Consider the following 20,552-nt stretch of genomic DNA (forward strand, 5'->3'; position numbering starts at 1 on the left):
TTGTTTTGAGGTTGTTTTGAAGCCCTTTGTTTCATTTCAATTTTGCTGTTTTGACCTTGAAATGAGTCGAAACAGCGTCAAAACAAAACGGCTGGCAAAATTTCACACAGCCCTAATACATATAGTGTCTTGAGTTGTAATAAAGCAGGGCTTTGCATTCGTAGGCTATTTATAGTGGTGCCATCAGCAGTTGTACTTTTAAAAACTTGCCAGCTTGGTATCTCCTGTTGAGGGTTGTCCAGCCCAAAAGCTTGCCAAGAACAATCTTTCCAAAGATGCAGTTGGTCCAGTGAAAGATATCCCATCTACCCAAAGAAGCTTGTTATGCAAGGAGGTAAGCCAGCTCACCACTGTGATTCTTCAGGATGCCTTTTAGGGGGCGGAAGCCCCGATGATACGAAAATGGGTTTCTGCCAGACTCAATCTTTTGGGAGCTCCTTTGGGCTAGTCTTAGGGGATCTGCCTTAGACCGGGCAGGCAGGCAGGTGGCCTCCAGAGAGCAGGTGCCGTTGAAGGATGGGGGGCAAACATTACAGGAGGGGAACTGAAAGTGGGCAAAAGCCTCGGGGGGGGACGGAGCGGGGGAGAAGCAGCGCTGAGGAAACCGGTGCGGTGCCCACCGGGCCGCGCTGCCGCCAAATCCAGCAGCAGTACAGCACTGGAAACGCCCGGGACCTGCTCCGGGGCGAGGCGCCGACGTCCGCCAGTGCTGCGAGGCTCTGCCTGGTGCTGTGCGCCGCGGGGAGGGGCGGGGCGGGCGCAGGGGGCGGGGCGGGGCCGGGCTGCCCCCGCCCCGCCGTCACTAGGCGATGGTGCAGCCAAGATGGCGGCGGGCGCGGAGGCGGCTTCGCTCACTGCCTCGCGCGGGCTCCGTGACGCGGTGGGATGAGCCGTCGCCGCGGCTCCGCCCGGGGCCCGTGAGTCGGCGGGCCGGGCCGTGCCGGGAGGGCGCGCGGGCCATGGCGGGCATTATCAAGAAGCAGATCCTCAAGCACCTCTCCAGGTTGGTGCGGTGGCGGCCCCGCGGGAGGGGGGCCCTCGTCCCCCGGGGTTCAGCCGAGCCCCGGCGGCGCCGTGGGGAGCTGCCCCGGTCGCTTGGCGTCGGGCGGGGCAGGAGCCGCAGGCTGGGGCCGGGTTGTAAATTGTACTTGACACGTTGGAGGTGGGAGGAGCGGGCGGCGGCGCTGATGTCACCGCTCCCGGCCTGCCCAGCCCGCCCGCGGGAGTCCCGGCCCCCGGCTCTTGGCGGCTCCGCGGGGGTATCGGAGTGGCGGCCGCGGCCGTTCCCTGCTTGGGGCAGTGCGGGCTTCCTCCCCGCCACGGGAGCTCTGGGCTGCCAGCAGCGAGCGATCGGGCTGCTCCATCGGTGAGCACCGTGTAAACACCCCGTTGTTTCTGCCTCCTTCCTCCTCGCCACCGTGGTGCAAGGGGTAGAGGCAAGTGGTTAGGGAGTGCGCGGCCTTGATCTTTCTGACTAGAGTTGCCAGACGCTGCGGCTCTCCCCTGCTCCGCATGTGTTCTCCAGCGAGGCTTGTGTTTGTCACTGCTGCTAGGAGTAAGAAACGGCTCCTCCTCGAAAACCAAGTCAGTGCAGCCGCTCCAGGCGGTTGAATTCCGGTTTACCCTGGGTATTGTCAGCCCCTCTGTCCAGCTGCATTGTGATGGCAGACGCTTGGCTGCCTCTCCAACATCAGTGGTGGCCACACTGGACTGAAGAGGAAGCGATCGCCTTGTGTGTTTCTCCAAGTTCATAGCTGGGATTTCAGCGGAGAAATCAGATTTTTGACCTGTGTGCGCTTGGACGTCGGGAGAATAGAAATGGACCAAGACTCCATTTGTACTGAGTCATTTTTCTAACCATACTCAGGCGTGAAAGCGCAGGGTGTAGTTTAAGAGCTGATCCTTTGAGGCGCTGACCTGCTTGAACATCAATCCCTTCTGGCTTCAATGGAAGGAGTTTAGCACATTGTAGAGTCAATTCCTCAATTTACTAATAGTAGTAGTTTGCTACAGAAAAATCATCACTGTTCAGAGGCATACAGCTTCTGTAGGCTGCGTAATGTAGCGTTCTGTCCGCTAGATCATAAACTCTATGTACCATAAAAGGAGAAATAAATGCCCATCTCTGTATCTTTATGTGAGCGTTAGATCAGTGATTCTCAGCCTTTTCTTGTACTAGGACCCATTTGTAAACATTGACAGCCAGTCCCAACCTAGTAAATAGTTTAAGTAGAAAACAGCCTCTTGGTCCTGCCGGTGCCCCCCACCCACAGACTCCTATGTGTGGGTGGGACAAAGGTGTGTGCTTGTGGGACAAAGGGGCCCCAACAGCCCCTTGCAGTCCCACAATTTCACACGTTTTTCTCCTTTAAAGGAGAACTAATTTTTAAAGTTTTTTGATCCGTTTTTAAAGTTTGTTTGCCGCCCTTTCATATATTCTTGCAACCCACTTTTGGGTCACAACCCACGGGCTGAGAAACGCTGCTCTAGAACGTATATGATACGGGCACATGCAAAATCAGCTGTGTGAGCAATAGCTAAATTTACAAATATGTGCACACCCACATATAGTAGGTGAGAATTAAGTCCTGTGGTTATTACAAATAATACAAAAAGTAATCAGTTGCTTTCTTGTGACCTGTGGTTCATTGGAACATCAGAATTTTAAAATAGTGGAGATTACAAAAAAACCCTTCTGCTATGATATACCTACCAACTTTAAATTTACATCAGTGTGAGGTGGTTACTGCCCGTATTACATTTAGAAGACCCGTACAGGACCTTGCACTGATTCTGAAGTGAGTAGGCTTGCTTATGGAAGAAGGCTGTACTTAATATGAGCAAGAGAGGCAGGATTAGGCCCATATTTAGTTTTTCCTTTTGATATCATGTTTAGTTGGCATATCAGTAAATGAAAGGCAGGGTAGATGTGCACCTCAGACTAACCAGAGTAGATGCATAGCACAAACTTCCATGAGCTGAAGCTCATTTCATCAGAAGCTTTCCTGATAGAGGAGAGAGAGAACTGACTGGTAATATCAGAAATACTTTCCCTTCAGGAGATTTAAAAACTTAATTTAGTGGGAATGATTGGTATAGTAATGCTTTATAGCTAAAAGTGGAACAAACTGTCCTGTGAATAATAGTTGTTTTACAACTTGCTGGTTAGGTGACAATTTCCAACTAACGAAACTGTTAGCTCTAGCCCAGTTTGAGAGCTCTGTCATGGTTTTGGGATTAATTTAGATGTGTTTATGCATTCGAAGGAGAATTGCACTAAACTTCAGTGTTGTTTCTCACGCTTGTTCTCAGTAGTGAGGGGTCTGTCCCACATTCTGAGGTAAATCTCAGCACATGAATAAATGCTGTAATTTCTAACTAATTTACGTTAAACCTGGAGGGAAATTTGTAGTTATGCAATCAGCATTTATCAACCATTTGCTTAAGTGATGGAATTCATTGGATTACATCACAGAAAAATATCCTTAGTTTGAACAATTAAACATCAAATGTTCAAACTAAATGCATATAAGAGTATTTGGATCCCAACACAATGGAGCCCTGAGGAGCTGGTATCATTATTAAAGGAATAAGGAATCGGCACCTCTATTACGTCAGATGATAGATGGGTACTGACTGTCAGCTTTGAGTAGAAGTTTAAAGAAAAGCCAGTAAATGGAGAGCCTGGATAAACGAAACGGATCTAACAAAAACAAAGAGTCTGATCACCCTTTCCACAAAATTGCGGGTTCTGTACAGTCTCAGACATACGCTGTTGTGGCAGTACTTTCCAGAGTTTCTACAAGACTGTAACCAGTCTTACAAACAGCAAACTTTTCTTGGTTTTGGATTGCATTGGTAACAGTTCTAAAATAAATCTCCAAGCCTACATTTTATTCTGCACAACGCAACTTTGAACAGAGACTTACAGTTGCTTAATCAAAGATTAGAGATAGCAGTGCCTTAATGTAGAGGCCGCTATAGTTTATTTTCTGTAGATAGGCCAGATTGCTGCTGTCCATTATCATGACTGTTTTTGTTTTTTGCTTTTTCTTCTTTTAGAAGCATTCCTACTAGCTTTCCTTATACTTGGGTTGTTTAACATTTCTTACAGCTACTTTGGAAGAACTCTTGAATCTGCATTGCTTGCAGCAGATTTTGATAGTTGTTCAAGGAAATAGTCTTCAGACTACAGAAGTACTTTTCCTTTGTTGCACAAAATTTAATTAATTGTTTACTAAGTTACAAATTTGAGGGAGCTTGTAAATTGCTGTTTTCCTTTTCTCACTTCTCTTCTTCAGATCCTTTACTCCTGTTTGCGGGGGAAGGAGCTGGGCTGAGTTTGCTCAGTTTTTCTCACCCAGACCACACTCAGTGCCCTGGCTCCAATAATATATCCCTCCTTTTGGGGACACCACATAAGACGCGACTTTCCTCCAACCAAAGCTTATGGGGAGACAATGGGAGTACAGACCCCCAAGCTGGGCGAGGAGGGTGGAGTGGGATCAGGTTACCCCTATTTCCTGTTTTCAAAATGAAGAGGGAGCCCTAGCAGGATGTACCAGCCTCACAAAATTTATCTCATAGGTCCCGCTTCGAACTTTTGTGATCGGTGACAGGCAGACAGCTTGTGTTCCTTCTGCCCCTCATTCTTCTCCTCTGATCAGTCCTTAAGGGACCAGTGGTTCATCTGTACCCCAGCTGGAACTGGGAGAATGTTATCATCTTGGTATAAAGTATCAGTTGTTTTAAGTGGTAAAAATTTATGCTGTAAAGCTGACATTTGTGGTTAAAAGTCAATTGATGGTGCACGAAAAAGTATTTGTAATAGTTGTTTTAATTTTTACCTTTGAAAAAATCCTTGTAAAAAACGTTTGAAAGAACAATATTAAGGTGGCAAAGTTAAGAACTCACTTTTTATGGTTGACAAGGATCGATGGATAAATGCCTATATTTAACCAGGGGTAGAGGGTGGAAATTATTGACATATTGCCAATTATAATATAGGGTACTTTATTTGTATAATTTTCCATATTCTTTTTTTTTATCATACTTTGATTTCATAATTATCCAAAGCCTAGTCCATTATGGGGCCTACAAGAGCAAATACTAAAAAAATAAGTGGGACAGAGTATTATAATAAGTTTTTCCTTTTTATATTTTATTCAGTTGATGTGGTGCTATTGCAAACAATAAATCAGGAGTTCTTGCCACAAAATATAGGTCTTGTGTGCCAGAAAGTAGCGTTGCCCTTAGTCTAACCCAGTTGGTATGTGTGCTACAGAAATATTTGAGCTGTACGTTCGGGTGTATTTGAGAAGACTGTCTCTGGTAGCAGACATGCGATTCATCAAAGGATAAAACCTGGCTCCCTTCAAAAACTGACTATCAAGGATTGCTCCCTGCTTGTAACCATCTTCTTGGATTATGTAGATGGCCTCTAGGGGCACGTCCAGACGAGCAAGCAAGTGCCTGTTGCAACATCTCAAAGCCCTTTGAGATGTTGCAAGAGGCACGTATTGGAAGCAAAAAAAATGTTCCCTGTGTTTGCAGCGTGGGGAAAAAATTAAATCCCTGGATATCCAGGAGTCAAAAAATACCCTGGGCAAAAAAAGCGGGACAGGCAACCAGAGGGTTGGGTTGTCCACAGAAATGCTGTGGTAGCTAGCCAGAGCGTTTCTATGGCTGGCCCTCGCCTTGGTTCTGAAGCATGCTGACTGCCCATGCAGGGAGCTGGACCCAGGCTCCGTGCCAGTAAGTAGGGGATGAGGGAGGGCTGGAGAAGGGAGGAAGTGACTATGGGGGAAGCCCCGCTGGCCCCATCCCCTACCTGCTCCCGGAGCCCCTCAGATCGCTGCCCTGCCCAGCCCCATCCCCTGCCCACTCTCCCAGCCCCTGCAATGGCTGCCCCGCCTGGCCTCATCCCCCACCCAATCCCCGAGCCCCTGCTGATTGCTGCACCACCCACCCCAGCATCCCCTCACTTAACCCCCCCCCCCAAAAAAAAAAAAGCCCTGCATTCACTAGCAGTGGCTGTAGGGGCTCTGGAGCCATGTGGTAGTGTGTGTCCCCATCCCCCAGCTCCTTCTTTTCGATCGCCCCTCTTTCTGGCTCCGCCCCTGATGGACTCCCTCCTTCCCACCCCCCCCAAATGTTTATGGCAGCCTAATTTTCAAACAGACATATGTTCTAGCCCCTTGTCATGCCCTAAGCATTCAAACATATTGCAGAGACTAAACGTAGCCACAGTTTGTGACATTTTAAATGGAAGGATCTCTGCTTATTGCACACCACAGGAATCCTCTGTGCGGGGACTCCCATGGTACATGTATCAGGTTCCTGCATTTCAACTCATGACACATGTCTGTAAACAGGGGAACCCGCTTGGGGGTTTCCATGCACATACACCTCCTGCAGGGAATTCCTGTGGTACACATGTTGCTTTGCCACAATCCAGGGTGCACACAGCAAGCAGGGGAACCTGCATAAGGTGTGCCCTGAGTCAGGGTGCAGCACCCAGGGCCATTATCCCACTGTATTAGGTCCCTGAAGCCATGAGAGCAACAGGGGCCTGATACTGCAGGACCTAGCCCTGGCATCTGTAGATGTATCTATAAATGCCATTGAAGCAGATAATCTGCGTTGGGACACATTCTGGTACAGATGATCTTGCTCCAAAGACAATATCTGTTCATACTCTTAAGATTTCCCACTCTTAAGAATCTACTCTTAAGATTTGCCGTGCTCACTGAGCAAGGAGGGGTTGGTTTGATTGTTTTTGTTAGTTTATTTCCTCAATTCTGTATTCACTACTTCGGTGTTGTCTCGGTGGGAAAAGTTGTATAGTTGGCTGCTGATTTAGAGTTTGCAGAGGAATCTTAATCTGGTGTGTTTTGCAGCTTCTCTTCTTCTTTATATTGAAGTTATCTTATCCTTTTATTTGTTCTATATAATTAGCTGAGCTTGTAAAGAATCAAAATATGTAGCATGTCAAAAAAGTGGAAACTGCATACTTCAAGTTAATTTACATGAAAGTACTTGATGACATTCAAACTTAAGTGGAGAACTTGATAGAAAAAGAGCAAGACGCATAGGAGAACTTAAATATTTGAGAGGGAAAAATAAATTAAGAAACCCAGGATCATGGTTTCTTTAAATGCTGTACTCCACTTATTATTTAATTTCTCCAGTGCATTTTGATTTGGGGTGGAGCTTTCATCACAGCTGAGAACCATTAAGTAGATACTGTCCCTTTAATTATGAGGCTAAAGGATTAGGCATTATAATAATTACAAACTTAAAAGGGGGGAAAATCAACAAAAAAACCCCACCTGCACAGACACACTGATATTTGTCAGGACTGTTGACCATTTTTCTCTCCCCAAGTCTAGAGTATATTGATCACTGGTAAGATATGAAGATATTTAGGTTCCATTGTTACAGTACGGTTTGTCTTGATCTTTAATAGTCTTAAAGAGAAGTGGGTTTTCTTATGTAAATAGGTGTGATATTAGTCTAATCCCACTTTAGCGCTTCATTGAGGGATTTATTCTTGACTATATTCCATATCATCATAGTCACATAAAATTAATGTCATATTTATTCAAGAAAACCACATTATGGGTTGTATAGACTACTTGACAATTAATATGATCAGTGCATACAAAAATTCTTTAAATAGTGTGATATGAACTAGAGAAATCAAGGAAACATTAAAGAAAACATTTTCTCTTTGGAGAAAGCGACAAACATGAATAATTGTTACGGGGGATGCATTATGGATAGGAAGCTACCAAATTCACAGGCCCTGGAGGCCAATTTCATGGTTGTAACACAGCCAGGGCCCCCAATTTCGTAGTCATATCACAGCTGGGGCCACTATTTTGAAGGCAGAACAAAGTGCCCTCCCACCCCCGCCTCTGATCAGCTGAGGGGCACCGCAAGTCCCACCTCTCCCAGGCATTAATTGAAAGCCCGAGCTTATAGGTGGGCAAAATTCAGCCTGCGGGCCAGATTTGGCCTGCCAGGTTACTGGATCTGGCCCACAGCTGCCCCTGCGGCACTCCACGTGAGGCCATGCCCTGCCTACTTGCACCAAGGGAGGCCCTGACCAGTGCACTGACCAGTGCACAGCTGGGAAGGAAGGATGGGGGGGAGTATGCAGGAGAGCTCCCTGGGCAGTGCGGTACTCACTGCCCCTGCAGCACTGTGCATGAGGCTGAGCCCCGCTCACTTATGCCGGGGCAGCCCATGCTGTGCGCCCGCTGGTGCCCGCAACCCAGCCAGGTGCTACTCTGCACCCCCTGCCTCCAGTTCCAGGATTTGGAGTTGGGTCCCTGCATTCCTACCAGCAGTGGTGCAGTAGGGTGCAGCAGAAGCAAGAACAGGAGCTGCTGCTGGAGGCCAAGGGTCCAGAACAGCACCCGGTTGGCTGCAACTGCACTGGGAACAGCCTGCTGGAAGCTGCTTTTGCTGTACCATGCTATGCCGTGCTACGTTGTTCCGGGCAGGTGAGCAGCTTCAGCCGGGTGGCTCCTGCCACAGTGCCAGGGCTCTGGCTTCAGCTTCTGGCTGCTTTCCCAGGAGTTGGAGCCAGAGCCCCATGTGCTGGAGCAGGAGCAACTTCCAGCAGGCTGCTCCTAGGGCAGCTGCACCCAGCTGGGTGCTGCTCTGTGCCCCCTGCCTCCAGCAGCAGCTTCTCCTCTCCCTCCAGCTGCACTGCATTGCACCACTCCCATTAGGCAAGCAGGGGTCTGGTTCCAGATCCTGGAACTGGAGGTAGGGGCCACAGAGCAGCACCTAGCTGGGCTATGGGCACTGGCAGGAGTGTGGCACGGGCTGCTCTGATATGAGCAAGTGGGGTTCATAGCGCTGTGGGGGCAGCATGGACTGTACTGCTCAGGGAGCTTTGCTGCATGTGCCCTCTGCCCTCACCCCCTCCCCTCACCCGGAGCAGGCTCCCAGGACCTAGCAGCCAGGCAGCACCCCCTACACATGCATGCACACACACCCCAGAGGGCAGGGGCGCTCTCTCTCCCTCCCCTTCCCTTTCAGGAGAAAGGGACTTTTGATTGGCTTTTTCCTGCTCCCCTCTCCCCTTCTGGAGACAGAGAGATGGGAACTTTTCCCACCTCTCTCACCCCCCCCCCCTTGCTTCAGGAGACGGAGAATCTGCCTTTTTTTTTCTCTTTGCTCCCTCCCTCCCCCTCCCTTTTTAGGAGACAGCTTTTTGATGTTTTTTTTGAACATTGCCAGTTCCTTGCATTTTTTCACGGGGAACTGGCAATTTCACGGGAGACTGCCAATAATACGATTTCCATGAAATCATGTATTTGGTAGGTCCCTAATTATGGACTATCAGAGCTACAGGGCTTGCTGGATCTTGATTCCTCTCCAGTGTTTCTGAGGGTGGAAACAGAGGTCACATTTGTGCCAGCATAAAAAGATTTTTATAGCTGTACAAAGGGCAAGTAAACAGATGTCCATACCATACCATACCCCTTGTTGCACCACAAATACTGTCTGTGACAAACATGGCATCAATTTGCGGTGCTATTTCGTGGTGGAAATCTGTTTACACTTGGGCAGGGTCCTCAGGGGCCCAGCCTCATGCACTCTAAGAATTCCTGTGCAAACCAACACTTAGCCTTTCAGGCCTCAAAACTCTCATCTGTGCTTCAGTCTCCCTAGCTTTAGGCATTTTTCTCTGGCTGAGCCCCATAGCCCACGTCCACTGTCACAGACCTTGGTCGCTGGGCCTTAGCCTTTCACATTCCTGCCCAGAACAGGTCTCAACTAGCAGAACAATCCCCTGGCACATGGCCTCCTAGCCACCCCCATAGCTATAATCCAGTTCTCCAGTTAAAAGTGAACACAAATAACAGTAAACCACTGTAAACTAAAAGTTCAGATTTCAGCCCCTATCTTGGGTATGTCTGTTGCTGCCAAGCCTTCCCCCAGTAGCTATCCCTTTCTCAGATTCCTAGGTACTTCCCTGACTTGCAACCCCTTTCCAACATCAGTATTGTCCAGAGCTTATTCCATTGTAGCAGCCAGGGCCAAATCAACTGCCCAAGACCAGAGACTGGGCTTGTATACATCCAGGCCATGCCCTTCTGATGACTTAACTCGGCTCACTCTGAACATAGCCTGGATGCTGCTGACTCCCTGATCAGTAGCCCAGGTTCTTAGACCAATACGGCTATGTCCTTAGACAACCTGGACCCCTGATCAGCAGCTGTGCATTCTGTCTCCTCGAATCTGCAGGCTGGGTCCTTCAGCTCAGTTTAACCTGGCCACCCACACCTGCTGCCCCTTTCAGTTAAGCATTTTGCAAACTGCCCTGGCTTCACTCCTTTCCTAGTAACAGGGGTGGAGGTCCCCTGTAACACTATGCAAGTTTGGTTACATGATTACATGTATCCTGTGTCAGGGTTTAAGCTGATCATCTGTGGAATTTCAGTGCAGTCAGAAAGATTTTGCCCTCCCTTGATTCCTATATGGAATTATTTGTTTTCACTTTTCTCCTGTTTTTATAGAAAAAGTGGCTTAGCAAATGCTTTCTGCTAAGCCTGTACCTAGATTAACTTGATTCCTGCTGGTGAGTAAGAAAACCTCAGAACCAGTAAAATGTGTTTTGTGGCAATGTATTTATACTTACTAGAATTAATAAATAACTTACAAAGTTTTTACAGCATTTTAAGGAAAGGATACTGCAGAAGTAAAGCTTTTTTGATGTGAAATACCAAGTTGTTTTATTGATAGAAAAATGTTTGACCAATAACTACATTAGTATTAGCAATATTGTATTCAAATGGCTATTAATATTTTTGTGTGTTGTAAATAGAATAAACTCTCCTATAGTTTTAATAGTATTTTGATTGATCTAAAAAAAAGCCCGCACACCTTGATTACTTAGCTTTCAGCTTGACATATTGCTATTTTTGTCTTTAATTGAACACTTGAATACTGATCATGAAAACATTTATACATGCATTTAATTTTACTCAGATGAGCACTCCCACAGAAGTCAGTAAAACTATTTATGTTTAAATTAACTACACACTTAAATGTTACAGAATAAGAACCTAGATTACTTGATGAGATTTTAGTTGCATGTTACGTGAGCATTTGTTTTGAAGCTTCACTAAGAGTCGTACCAATAATTAAAACGATAACAACGAAGCATATTTCAGTTACGGTTGACTGATAAATTTTATTTCATGAGAATATTTTGCAAAGTATGCATGACAGAAATTAAACTGTGCCTTATATTCACACTATTATTTCTGAATACTCCTTCAATATACAATTTTGGCAAATATAAGCTACTCGCAATAAGGTAGCATACAAGGTTTTTTTTCCAACTTAAAGAATATAGAATTGTGTGTTAAATTGTTGTCTGTAAAGCGAGAGGCAGTTTGAAGTGTAATATATACATATTAAAAAAGTTCAAGTGCAGATAGAGCCTTTCTGATTCAAACTAGTCAAACTCTCTGGTGAAAAATGGAAAATGTGTTCTATGAACAGGTTAAATGTTTTGTGAAAATGAGTTGGGTTTGACCAGCTCTATTAAATTGCTGCCAGGGTTATGATGGAGACCAAGCTATTTCTTGGCAGGCTGTTCTGAAGCCCATAGTGCCAGGGTCCATAGCTCAGCTGGAGCTCTGTCATGCAGTCTGTTTTAATAGGAGATCTAGGACAGCCCTCCAATACCACGGCTTTCAAGCTTTCTGCTTTAAAGGCAGGAGCCTGAAATTCTTGGGAGCTGCACCTCTGACAGGCTCAGCATGGGATGTGAAAGCTCAGAGAACCCCTTTGCAAGCTGGGAATCAGTGTTTCCAGGCTACTGACCTTGAAGCAAAGAGCCTAGAAGTCTTGGAACAAACTTCCAGCGTTCGTGGTTCAATTGCAGTCCTGCCATGCTGATTACACAAAATGTACTCACCTTTACCAAACCTCTGTAGATTCTCCAGGCCCTTAGATGTGACTTTTTTTTTTTAGCATGCTGGTGACATTATGTGGAATGAAAGTCAGTGATCCAGGGTGAGTCAGGAAAATTCAGGCCCAGCAAAACAAAACTGGAAAGAAAAAAAAGTTTAGCATACTTTTACTATGAAAATGCTTCTTATCTGTTTATCTGGACTATCCATGCATAATTCTTTGCTGCTTGGGTATAAGGGTGCTTATAAATGATACATATTTAAACCTTTTAGACATATCTAATTTATTAGATTAGGAAATGTGAAGTTCCTCTGAATTTTTAAAACTTTCCACATCAGCTATTTGTTTAAACCAGGTGCAGTTTTGAAGTGTCACTAAGTGATGGATCTCAGGAGATTTTTCTTTCCCCTGACATTTTACATTAGATAAATTGAAAGGAAATTGCTCAGTCATAATGTGTAAAAAATAATTGTAGTTCCCTTTAGCTAAAATTCTCTCATTGTATTATTCCTTTCCCCCTCCCCCACCTTAAACTTGCTCCCTTGTATGTCCCCTGTGTCCCGTTCCCTGCAGTGATCCTTGCTGGCTGTGGTGGAGATTTGATTTGCTGTGAATATCATTACTACCAAAATGAGTACAAGAAGCTTCTCAGAAACCTTGGCAACTGACCACTTGCTTTCACCAGGAGTAGGGGCCTTTTGTCTGAATTCCTTGCTGTCAGGTAACTTCCCCTCACCCCACTTTTTAGAATAAATATTAGAGGTGGTTTACACATTGTTAGCAATTTGTCATTAGGGTGAAATCTTTTAAGTTAGTAGCTGGGTAATGTCCAGTGTTTGCCACCCGTGACTCTGAAAAATAGTTTTGTTCCATTCCTAGAATTACGTTTGTGTGCATGCATACATGCGCACACACACGCAACTAAATTTGCCTAACCTGTTTGTGAAATAATAAAAAAAGAAGACTAGGCTTTATTCATGCTGCCTAAATATATTTTTTCTTGTTGTTCCCCATATCTTTTAACAATATTTGGTGTTCCCTTTTAAGATAGACTTTTATACTTTTTCTTGTGTTACTTAAGACTCACTGACTTCTTGTATTTGGCAGTTTTGCTTTTAGATATTTTAGATATTTTTAGATACTAATGATTATCTCCAAACGTCATGGACTTTTGATGGGAGGAAGGAAGGTGAAATCTTCAAAAGGGCAAAAAGCAAGGAAGTGTTATACTTTATCCTGATCTTAGTTCCTAATTTTAAATTCTTTTGACTTTTTCCACTGTCATTCTTCTAGTGTTAAATTATATCTTTTTGTATTAGTGGAGTGGAAGTTAATAGGTCTTCAAATACAGGGCAAATCTCAAAATGTAATAAGAGATTTAGTATGTCTGTTTTTTGCAGTAAGGATATATGTTCTTGCACTTACAGGGAATATAACGTTCATATTTCCCTTTAGTCAATGGGTACATTAAGTTCCTTGTGTGAAGGGCTGTTTTATTTGTGTCAACCCAGCTGGATTAAATAACTCCAACAATTTCTAAACTCTCCTAAGTAAGTTGTGAAAAGACAGTTGTGAGGTAGGCCTGTGCAAGTAGGCAGCTATTCAATCTGGCTTTGGATCCAGCTGCTTCGGATGCCAGGGATCCGATCTGGAGCTCCAGATTGGTTTCCTGCTTAGATCCGGCCGAAGCGGCTCCAAAGTTTTGGAGCCGCCTCGGAGATCCAGCCATAGGGTGCAATGGGGAATTAGTGAAATATCTATAACATTGTTGTTTTTTGTCTGATTTGGATGAAGCTTGCAGGGGTGGTAGCCTCTGCTGAGAGCATGAAGCCTGTCAAGTTTCAAGAATTTTGGTGCAGGGGTTCAGGGGGAACTGCATCCAAGATTCTTGAAAGCAAAACTCATGTCACATGTATGTGTTACACCACGGGGTGAAAACTGCAGGGGTAGTAGCCCCTGGTGAGGCCACAAAGCCTGCCAAGTTTCAAGGTGATAGGTGCAGGGGTTTGGGGGGAACTGCTCCTCAAGCTGCTGACAGGCAAAACTCGTGACATAGACGACACTGTGTGTGTTAAGGCACAGCGGGCTGCAAACTGCAGGGGTGGTGGCCGCTGCTGAGGCCACAAAGCCTGCCAAGTTTCAAGGAGGTAGGTGCAGGGGTTTGGGGGAAACTGCACCTGAAGCTGCAGACAAGCAAAACTCGTGACATGGGTTCTTGTACAACTGTGTCTGTCTTGGGGCACGGCGGGGGGGCGGTTCACATGACTACTGCAGGACAGGATGTTAAGCTACTGTGTTACCAGTTGCCAATTAATTATGATTCACGCAGGGACCAGCTTAATACACAGTACCTAGCTACTACATCAGGAGTCGGCAACCCCTGGCATGTGTGCCATACGTGGCATGCGAGGCCATTTTGCTTGGCATGCCGTGGCCAGCCCTGGCTCCAGGTAGCTGCTGCCAGCGATGGAGCCTGGGCTGCTCCCAGCAGGGCTTGCAGCGTCCCAGCTGCCTGCTGGGAGCAGCCTGGGATCCCAGCTGGCAGCAGCTCCCCGGGGCTGGCTGCAGCTGGGAGGCTCCAAACAGCTGTGCTGGGCTCCAGCATCAATTCCACACTGGCGCGTGCAGGCGCACCTCGGAGTCGGCTGTGGGGGAGGGGCCTGAGGCTGCGCAGCCCTGGTCTCTCCCCCGTTCCTGGCACGGAGGTGATGAGCCCAGCGCAGCTGTTTGTAGCCAGTCCGGGGTCTGGGCAGCTGCAGCAAGCAACAGGCAGGCTGCAAACAGCTGTGCTGAGCTCCACAGCTCTGGTATCAGCTCCGTGCTGGCAGTGACTGCATGGGCACCTCGGGGCAAACAGCAGGGCAACGCAGTTCCCCCCAAACCCCTGCACCGATCTTCTTGAAACTTGGCAGGCTTTCTGGCCTCACCAGGGGCTACCACCCCTGCAGTTTTCACACCCCTGTGGTGTAACACGTACATGTAACATGAGTTTTGCTTTCAAGAATTTGGGGTGCAGTTACCCCCCGAACCCCTGCACCAATCTTTTGAAACTTGGCAGGCTTCATTCTCTCAGCAGAGGCTTACCATCCCTGCAAGTTTAATCTAAATCAGACAAAAAACAACAAAGTTATAGATATTTCATTGATTCCCCATTATACCCTATGGCTGGATCTCTGAGGCAGTTCCGAAGCTTTTCCAAAGCTTCAGAAAGCCTAACGAAGCCAGCGCTTCGATCCGGACATGCTGCTTCGGATGCTGAAACATTTGAAGCTTCTCCGGATCCGAAGCATGGTCCAAAGCCTCTCCCAGCCCTATTGTGAGGTGTAGAAGGCAGCACCTATTTGTCTGACAGCTTTACATTAAATGAAAGTTGATTGAGCAATGTTTTACATATTTACAGGATAATTGAAGCAAATTCCTCATTCACATGCAGTAATGGGCTATTTTGGCAGATGTGCAATATGACATTTAATTTGATAATAGACATTAATAATAAGGTGGATTGATTTAAATCAAGCCAATTTTAAATCAGTGATTTAAACCACCAGGTGGAAAGTCTTGATTTAAATAATTTATTTTAATCAGGATTTTCTATTTCTACTTCCTTTGTTTTCTAAATAAAGGTACGTTCTCATTGATTGATATACATGATGGTTTCTGCTACATGAAGCCTTTACATTAGTTGTGGTATATCAGTTTGCTACCTGGGGGTTCATTCTATTTAAGCAATTGTGTAGCTTAATATTTTTTATTCTTATTTATTTTATATCTTTAGTATGTTAGAAATGGTGAATGATGTTGCTTATTTACAAGATAATTAATTGAGCTCATGGTTTGTGTAGACCTGATATGTTTTAGGATAGCAACTGAAAATCAGTTGCACATACACAGGCTATAGATTTTTTTATTAATCATCAGAGCTCATTCACGTAGTGAGACTATGAGATCTCCCAAGTGATCTCAGTGGATGAACTTGATGGTGATATGATGGTGTCTCCTGGTGTCAGAACCCATATCCAATCCCATTGATGACAAGACAAAGCCCTTAATGCAGTAAATAAGCTATTGTCATATTAATGAGCTTAACTTGAAAAGCTAGATGTTATTCCTTTGATTTTTTTTCTTTATATAGAAAGCATATAGCCCGTAACTCAGTTTTTGATAAAGCTTCATGGATTCACCATATATAGAGTTTTAAGAGGCTTTAAGTTGTTTAGACCTTTTTATATATTTTAATATTAAATTCATATTTAATTTAAAACTGGTTTTCTGCAATAAAAAAGATTCTGTCAATTAACAATTCTTATTTTAAAAATATTTTCTTTTTAATTTTCTTTTTAAAAAAGACCTCTTTTTTTCAACTCTGAATAGTACCAGCTGCTTCTGTTTCATTTTTTATTCAAAGAAAAAGCAAAATAGATTTTTTTAGAACAAAAAAGAATTTTAGAAATACTGCATTAGGATGTTGTGCTGATGCTAAAATGTGGTGTCAGTGTGGTATTGAAAGGTGTAGGGACATGCTTTGTAATGCACGAGCCAGGATTTTAGTCTGAGGGTAAATGGGATTTGTTTGGTTTTCAAGTAAGCTGGAGCACGAATTTAGTATGACTTCCAGTTTTGGGTGGGTGGCATGGAAGCAATTATTTGTAAGGAGGTAGTGTAGCAGATGTGCTGTCCCAGCACACCCCCTGATGTATTGGCATGGGGAAGGGATGGTGGTGATGGTGATGCCAAGTTTTGCCAAGTGGTCTTTAGCCCACATCAACTCCATAGATTCATAGATGTTAGGGTCGGAAGGGACCTCAATAGATCATCGAGTCCGACCCCCTGCATAGGCAGGAAAGAGTGCTGGTTCTAGATGACCCCAGCTAGATACTCATCTAACCTCCTCTTGAAGACCTCCAGGGTAGGGGAGAGCACCACCTCCCTTGGGAGCCCGTTCCAGACCTTGGCCACTCGAACTGTGAAGAAGTTCTTCCTAATGTCCAGTCTAAATCTGCTCTCTGCTAGCTTGTGGCCATTATTTCTTGTAACCCCCGGGGGCGCCTTGGTGAATAAAACCTCACCAATTCCCTTCTGTGCCCCCGTGATGAACTTATAGGCAGCCACAAGGTCGCCTCTCAACCTTCTCTTGCGGAGGCTGAAAAGGTCCAGGTTCTCTAGTTTCTCCTTGTAGGGCTTGGTCTGCAAGCCCTTAACCATACGAGTGGCCCTTCTCTGGACCCTCTCCAGGTTATCCGCATCCCTCCAGGTATGGCTTGGCTCTCCAGCCAAGCTGCAACACAGCAGACTCTTTTCTGGCATAAGAGTCCCTTTAGTCCAAATCCAACAGGGACACCAAACCAAAATCTCTGGTCCTACACAGGCAAAGAACAGACCCATCACAGTGCCCAGCCAGATTTTCCTGAGCTTTGCTCAAACCTATGATCAGAACCAGGTTCACCCCTGTCTTCCAGGTAGTTCAGGTAAACTGCAGTCCTTACAGAACTGATGGCCCCTGTCAGGCTTGTTACCTCACTCAAGAGCAGCCTGGTGGTTCTCCATTACTTTTTACTCCTAATAGCCAGTCCAACTGTAGCACTAAGGCTAAGTAAGGTCATGTCCGCTCTTAAACCTCTTGATGTCTGTTGGGCATATTCCCATCTCAGTCAGTTGCTTTGGATCCCTTCACAAAGGTTATGAGTCTGTTATGGCTCTTGGATGTGTAGTTTCCTACTTCTAGCCCAGGAAGCAGTTGGATCAATCTCTGTTGTGTAAATTACATAAGTGAAAACTCATCTTGGATTCAAACCCATGTAGCCCTCACATTTTTACTGAGAATTACCACATTTGTATATGCGCAGTTACATTTATTGTTTAAGTTATATATACTTAATATGCCATATGCACAAGGGAGTCAGGTTAGGTGGTAGCCATAACTTTCAAAGTCTTGATGCTTGTGGGTTTACAGTCTCAAATGTTATGTGCTACTAACATAGCACTTTGCATTGACTATTAAACCTGAATTTAATGAGACACTAGAAGATACAGTAGCTCAGACCTAAAATGTAGGTTTTGAGGGGACTGCAAGAGAGTATTGCCAAGCAAATGCCTTCATAAAATTAAAAATAAATCAACGAGAATATTTTTGTTACGATTACTCTGTGGTGTTACTAAACCAAACATTTGCAAGTTTGGCTGAGGTGAGACTGCTGCAGAAGTGTGGGCGATGGAGTCAGGGCAGAAAGCCTGCTTACACTTAGCAGAGCCTGTTATAGCCTCCAGATGTTTACAATACTTGTAGCAAGTAATGAGACTTCATCAGTTTCTCTCCTGACAGGAGAGCTGTTGATCCAATTGTAGTACTGCCCCCCCCAGGGACATGACCTCATACTCCAGGGCTCTACCCTATATTCTAATGTAATCTTGAGAGCCCTATTCATGTTAATGAAAAGGAGCAGAGCGTGAAACCAACAGCTGATGATTAACCAAAGTTAAAATTCCTGTTTGCTTTGTGTAAGGTCTGATGGAATAAATATAAACGATGAAGAGTAAGTTAGATCATTAATTGGAAAAAATAATTTTGAAGCATTAACGCAAGTAAACAAAAATGCAAAAGAAAAAAGATTTTTAACTTAACATTACTCTAAGGATTTCAAGTTGTTTTAATTGATGATGGTTCTTTTGATATGGGGATAGTTTGGCCAAACAAGCCAGCCTAGTTTTCAAATGCCATATTTTTTTCTTTCAAACTGTTTTCTAAAACAATATAGTCAAGACCATGTTAGTACCAAAGGGCTTCTATACACATGCAGGGAGCAGACTCAATTAATCAAGTCTGCTGGAGTGTGGAAATTACTGTACTCCAACAGCTTCCAGCCTCATGTGTAGCAGTGTCCCTGCACTGAAAAATGGCATTGGGGCACTTTGAACTAAAGCTTGTTGAATGAGCTTCAGTTCAAAACACCCTGCTGCTGTTTTTCAGTGTGGGGACCCTGATACATGTGATGCTGTGGGTGCCTTTAATTAGCATAGCTCTTGGAGCTGTGCTAATTAAAGCTCCCCTCCCCCCCATGCCTCCTGGAGCACGTGTATAAACACCCCAGTTTTTCAAAATGAGTTAGATCTTCATCTTAAACAAGATATTCTGTAATACATTTGTAATTAGATTTTCTTTCAATGTTGTTGACAGTATTGGGGTCTAATTATGCTAATGCACATATATAGCTTTACAGTAGTCACCTGCAATGGGACTCTATTTATACATAATTGTTTACAGGATTGGGGACTTACTCTTTCTCTGATGTAAGAGACCTTCAATTGAATTAGCAGATTTTGGTGAAAATCTTCAAAAACAGAGACTAAAAAAAATATAGCGTAGATTTTTGGATTTCAGTTTGTGTGTCAGCGCTGAAAAATATGTTAGAGCCAACGCCATACAAAAATAAATAGCAAGTTCTCTTGAATTTTGCTTTTATTAAACACAGTGTGATAAAATACAGTATGTGACACTGGTACTTTATTTTTATAAAGTTTTTGTTCTTCTTTGTAACTCTTTTGTTTTTCTGTTACTGGCTGTGGTAAATGTGATTTTTGGGCATACCTGTTCAGCAGAGTGGGGGACCAGCCAGCTCACAGAAACCCAGGGTGTTTCTCTGGGAGCATCCAAACACCTTAGGGTTTTGTCACAGACATATCTTCCGCTGTTTAAAGATATATTTATATCCAAGAAGGTAAAAAAATCACATATGGAAACACAATGTGAAATTGCCTTAAATTAACAGAAATTGTTGCTCTGAGTTCCCAAGAGCATTGCCATGTCTTATGCTACAGCATAGTCCCTATGATGGCTGTGATGTAATGAGAATTCTGGAGCATCTAAGAGAAGCAGGAATAAACATAATGTTGAGGTAGCTTAAATGAAGAAGTCCAAAGTGTGTTTAATTTCCCTGTTACTTTTTGTACTTGGAGCATTATCAATTGTATTGAAATTGTGGGATATTGAAACACATTTTCATTTTTAACATGGTATATATTTATAGTCATCTTTGCTATAGTTACAGATTTGTACAAATATTGGGTTTTGAGTTATTTTGAACAATAAACAATATATAACTATTCAGAAACTGCTTGTCAAGTTCCAGTTTTGTTTTTTTTTTTAATGAAGATGCTGACTAATTTACAAACAACACATTCAGAAAAGAAATTTCATTAAAAAGTTTAAAGAATGAACAATCCTTTTCTCCTACATAATTTTTGATCTGTGTTTTTGATTTTCTCTGTTCTTAAACAGATAGGTGGTTGAAATCTGCATATTTAGCAAGTCCAGTTGACTAACATCCTTTCACCATAATATGATCCACAGAATACTCAATGTTTGGGCATTTTGGTTTGCTGGGTAGGATAATGGGCTTACAAATTTTGGAGGCATGAGAAGATATAAAACTACAAAACTGGAGTAGTAAAAGACAGGGGTTTTTTGTTTTTCTTTTTAAGGTAATAAGAGACGGCCGGGAAAAAGTTTCCAAGATGATAAACCTAACCTGACAATAACTTGGTGGATTGCTTAGGAATCTGCCTCTCCTTACTCAAAGAAAATATGAGCTGAACTTAGAATGGACGCTGCCACA

The 20,552-nt window shown here is 44.3% G+C and overlaps 1 protein-coding gene across 5 annotated transcripts in view; it reads left to right on the forward strand.

The window, feature by feature from the left end:
- Positions 1–822: 822 nt before the first annotated feature.
- Positions 823–20,552, forward strand: part of BLTP3B (bridge-like lipid transfer protein family member 3B) — an 81,832-nt gene continuing 62,102 nt past the window's right edge. For 2 of the 5 annotated variants that reach the window (XM_019480872.2, XM_059726320.1), the window contains exon 1: positions 823–1,003. In XM_019480872.2, the coding sequence (XP_019336417.1) occupies positions 960–1,003 (44 nt within the window). In that variant the 5' untranslated portion in view covers positions 823–959. Of the gene's footprint in view, positions 1,004–1,172; positions 1,367–12,516; positions 12,665–20,552 lie in introns of those variants that run through there. The other 3 variants (XM_019480874.2, XM_014595192.3, XM_059726319.1) reach the window with 3 other exon arrangements.

This window comes from Alligator mississippiensis, chromosome 4 (assembly GCF_030867095.1).
Source record: "Alligator mississippiensis isolate rAllMis1 chromosome 4, rAllMis1, whole genome shotgun sequence".
NCBI lineage: Eukaryota > Metazoa > Chordata > Crocodylia > Alligatoridae > Alligator > Alligator mississippiensis.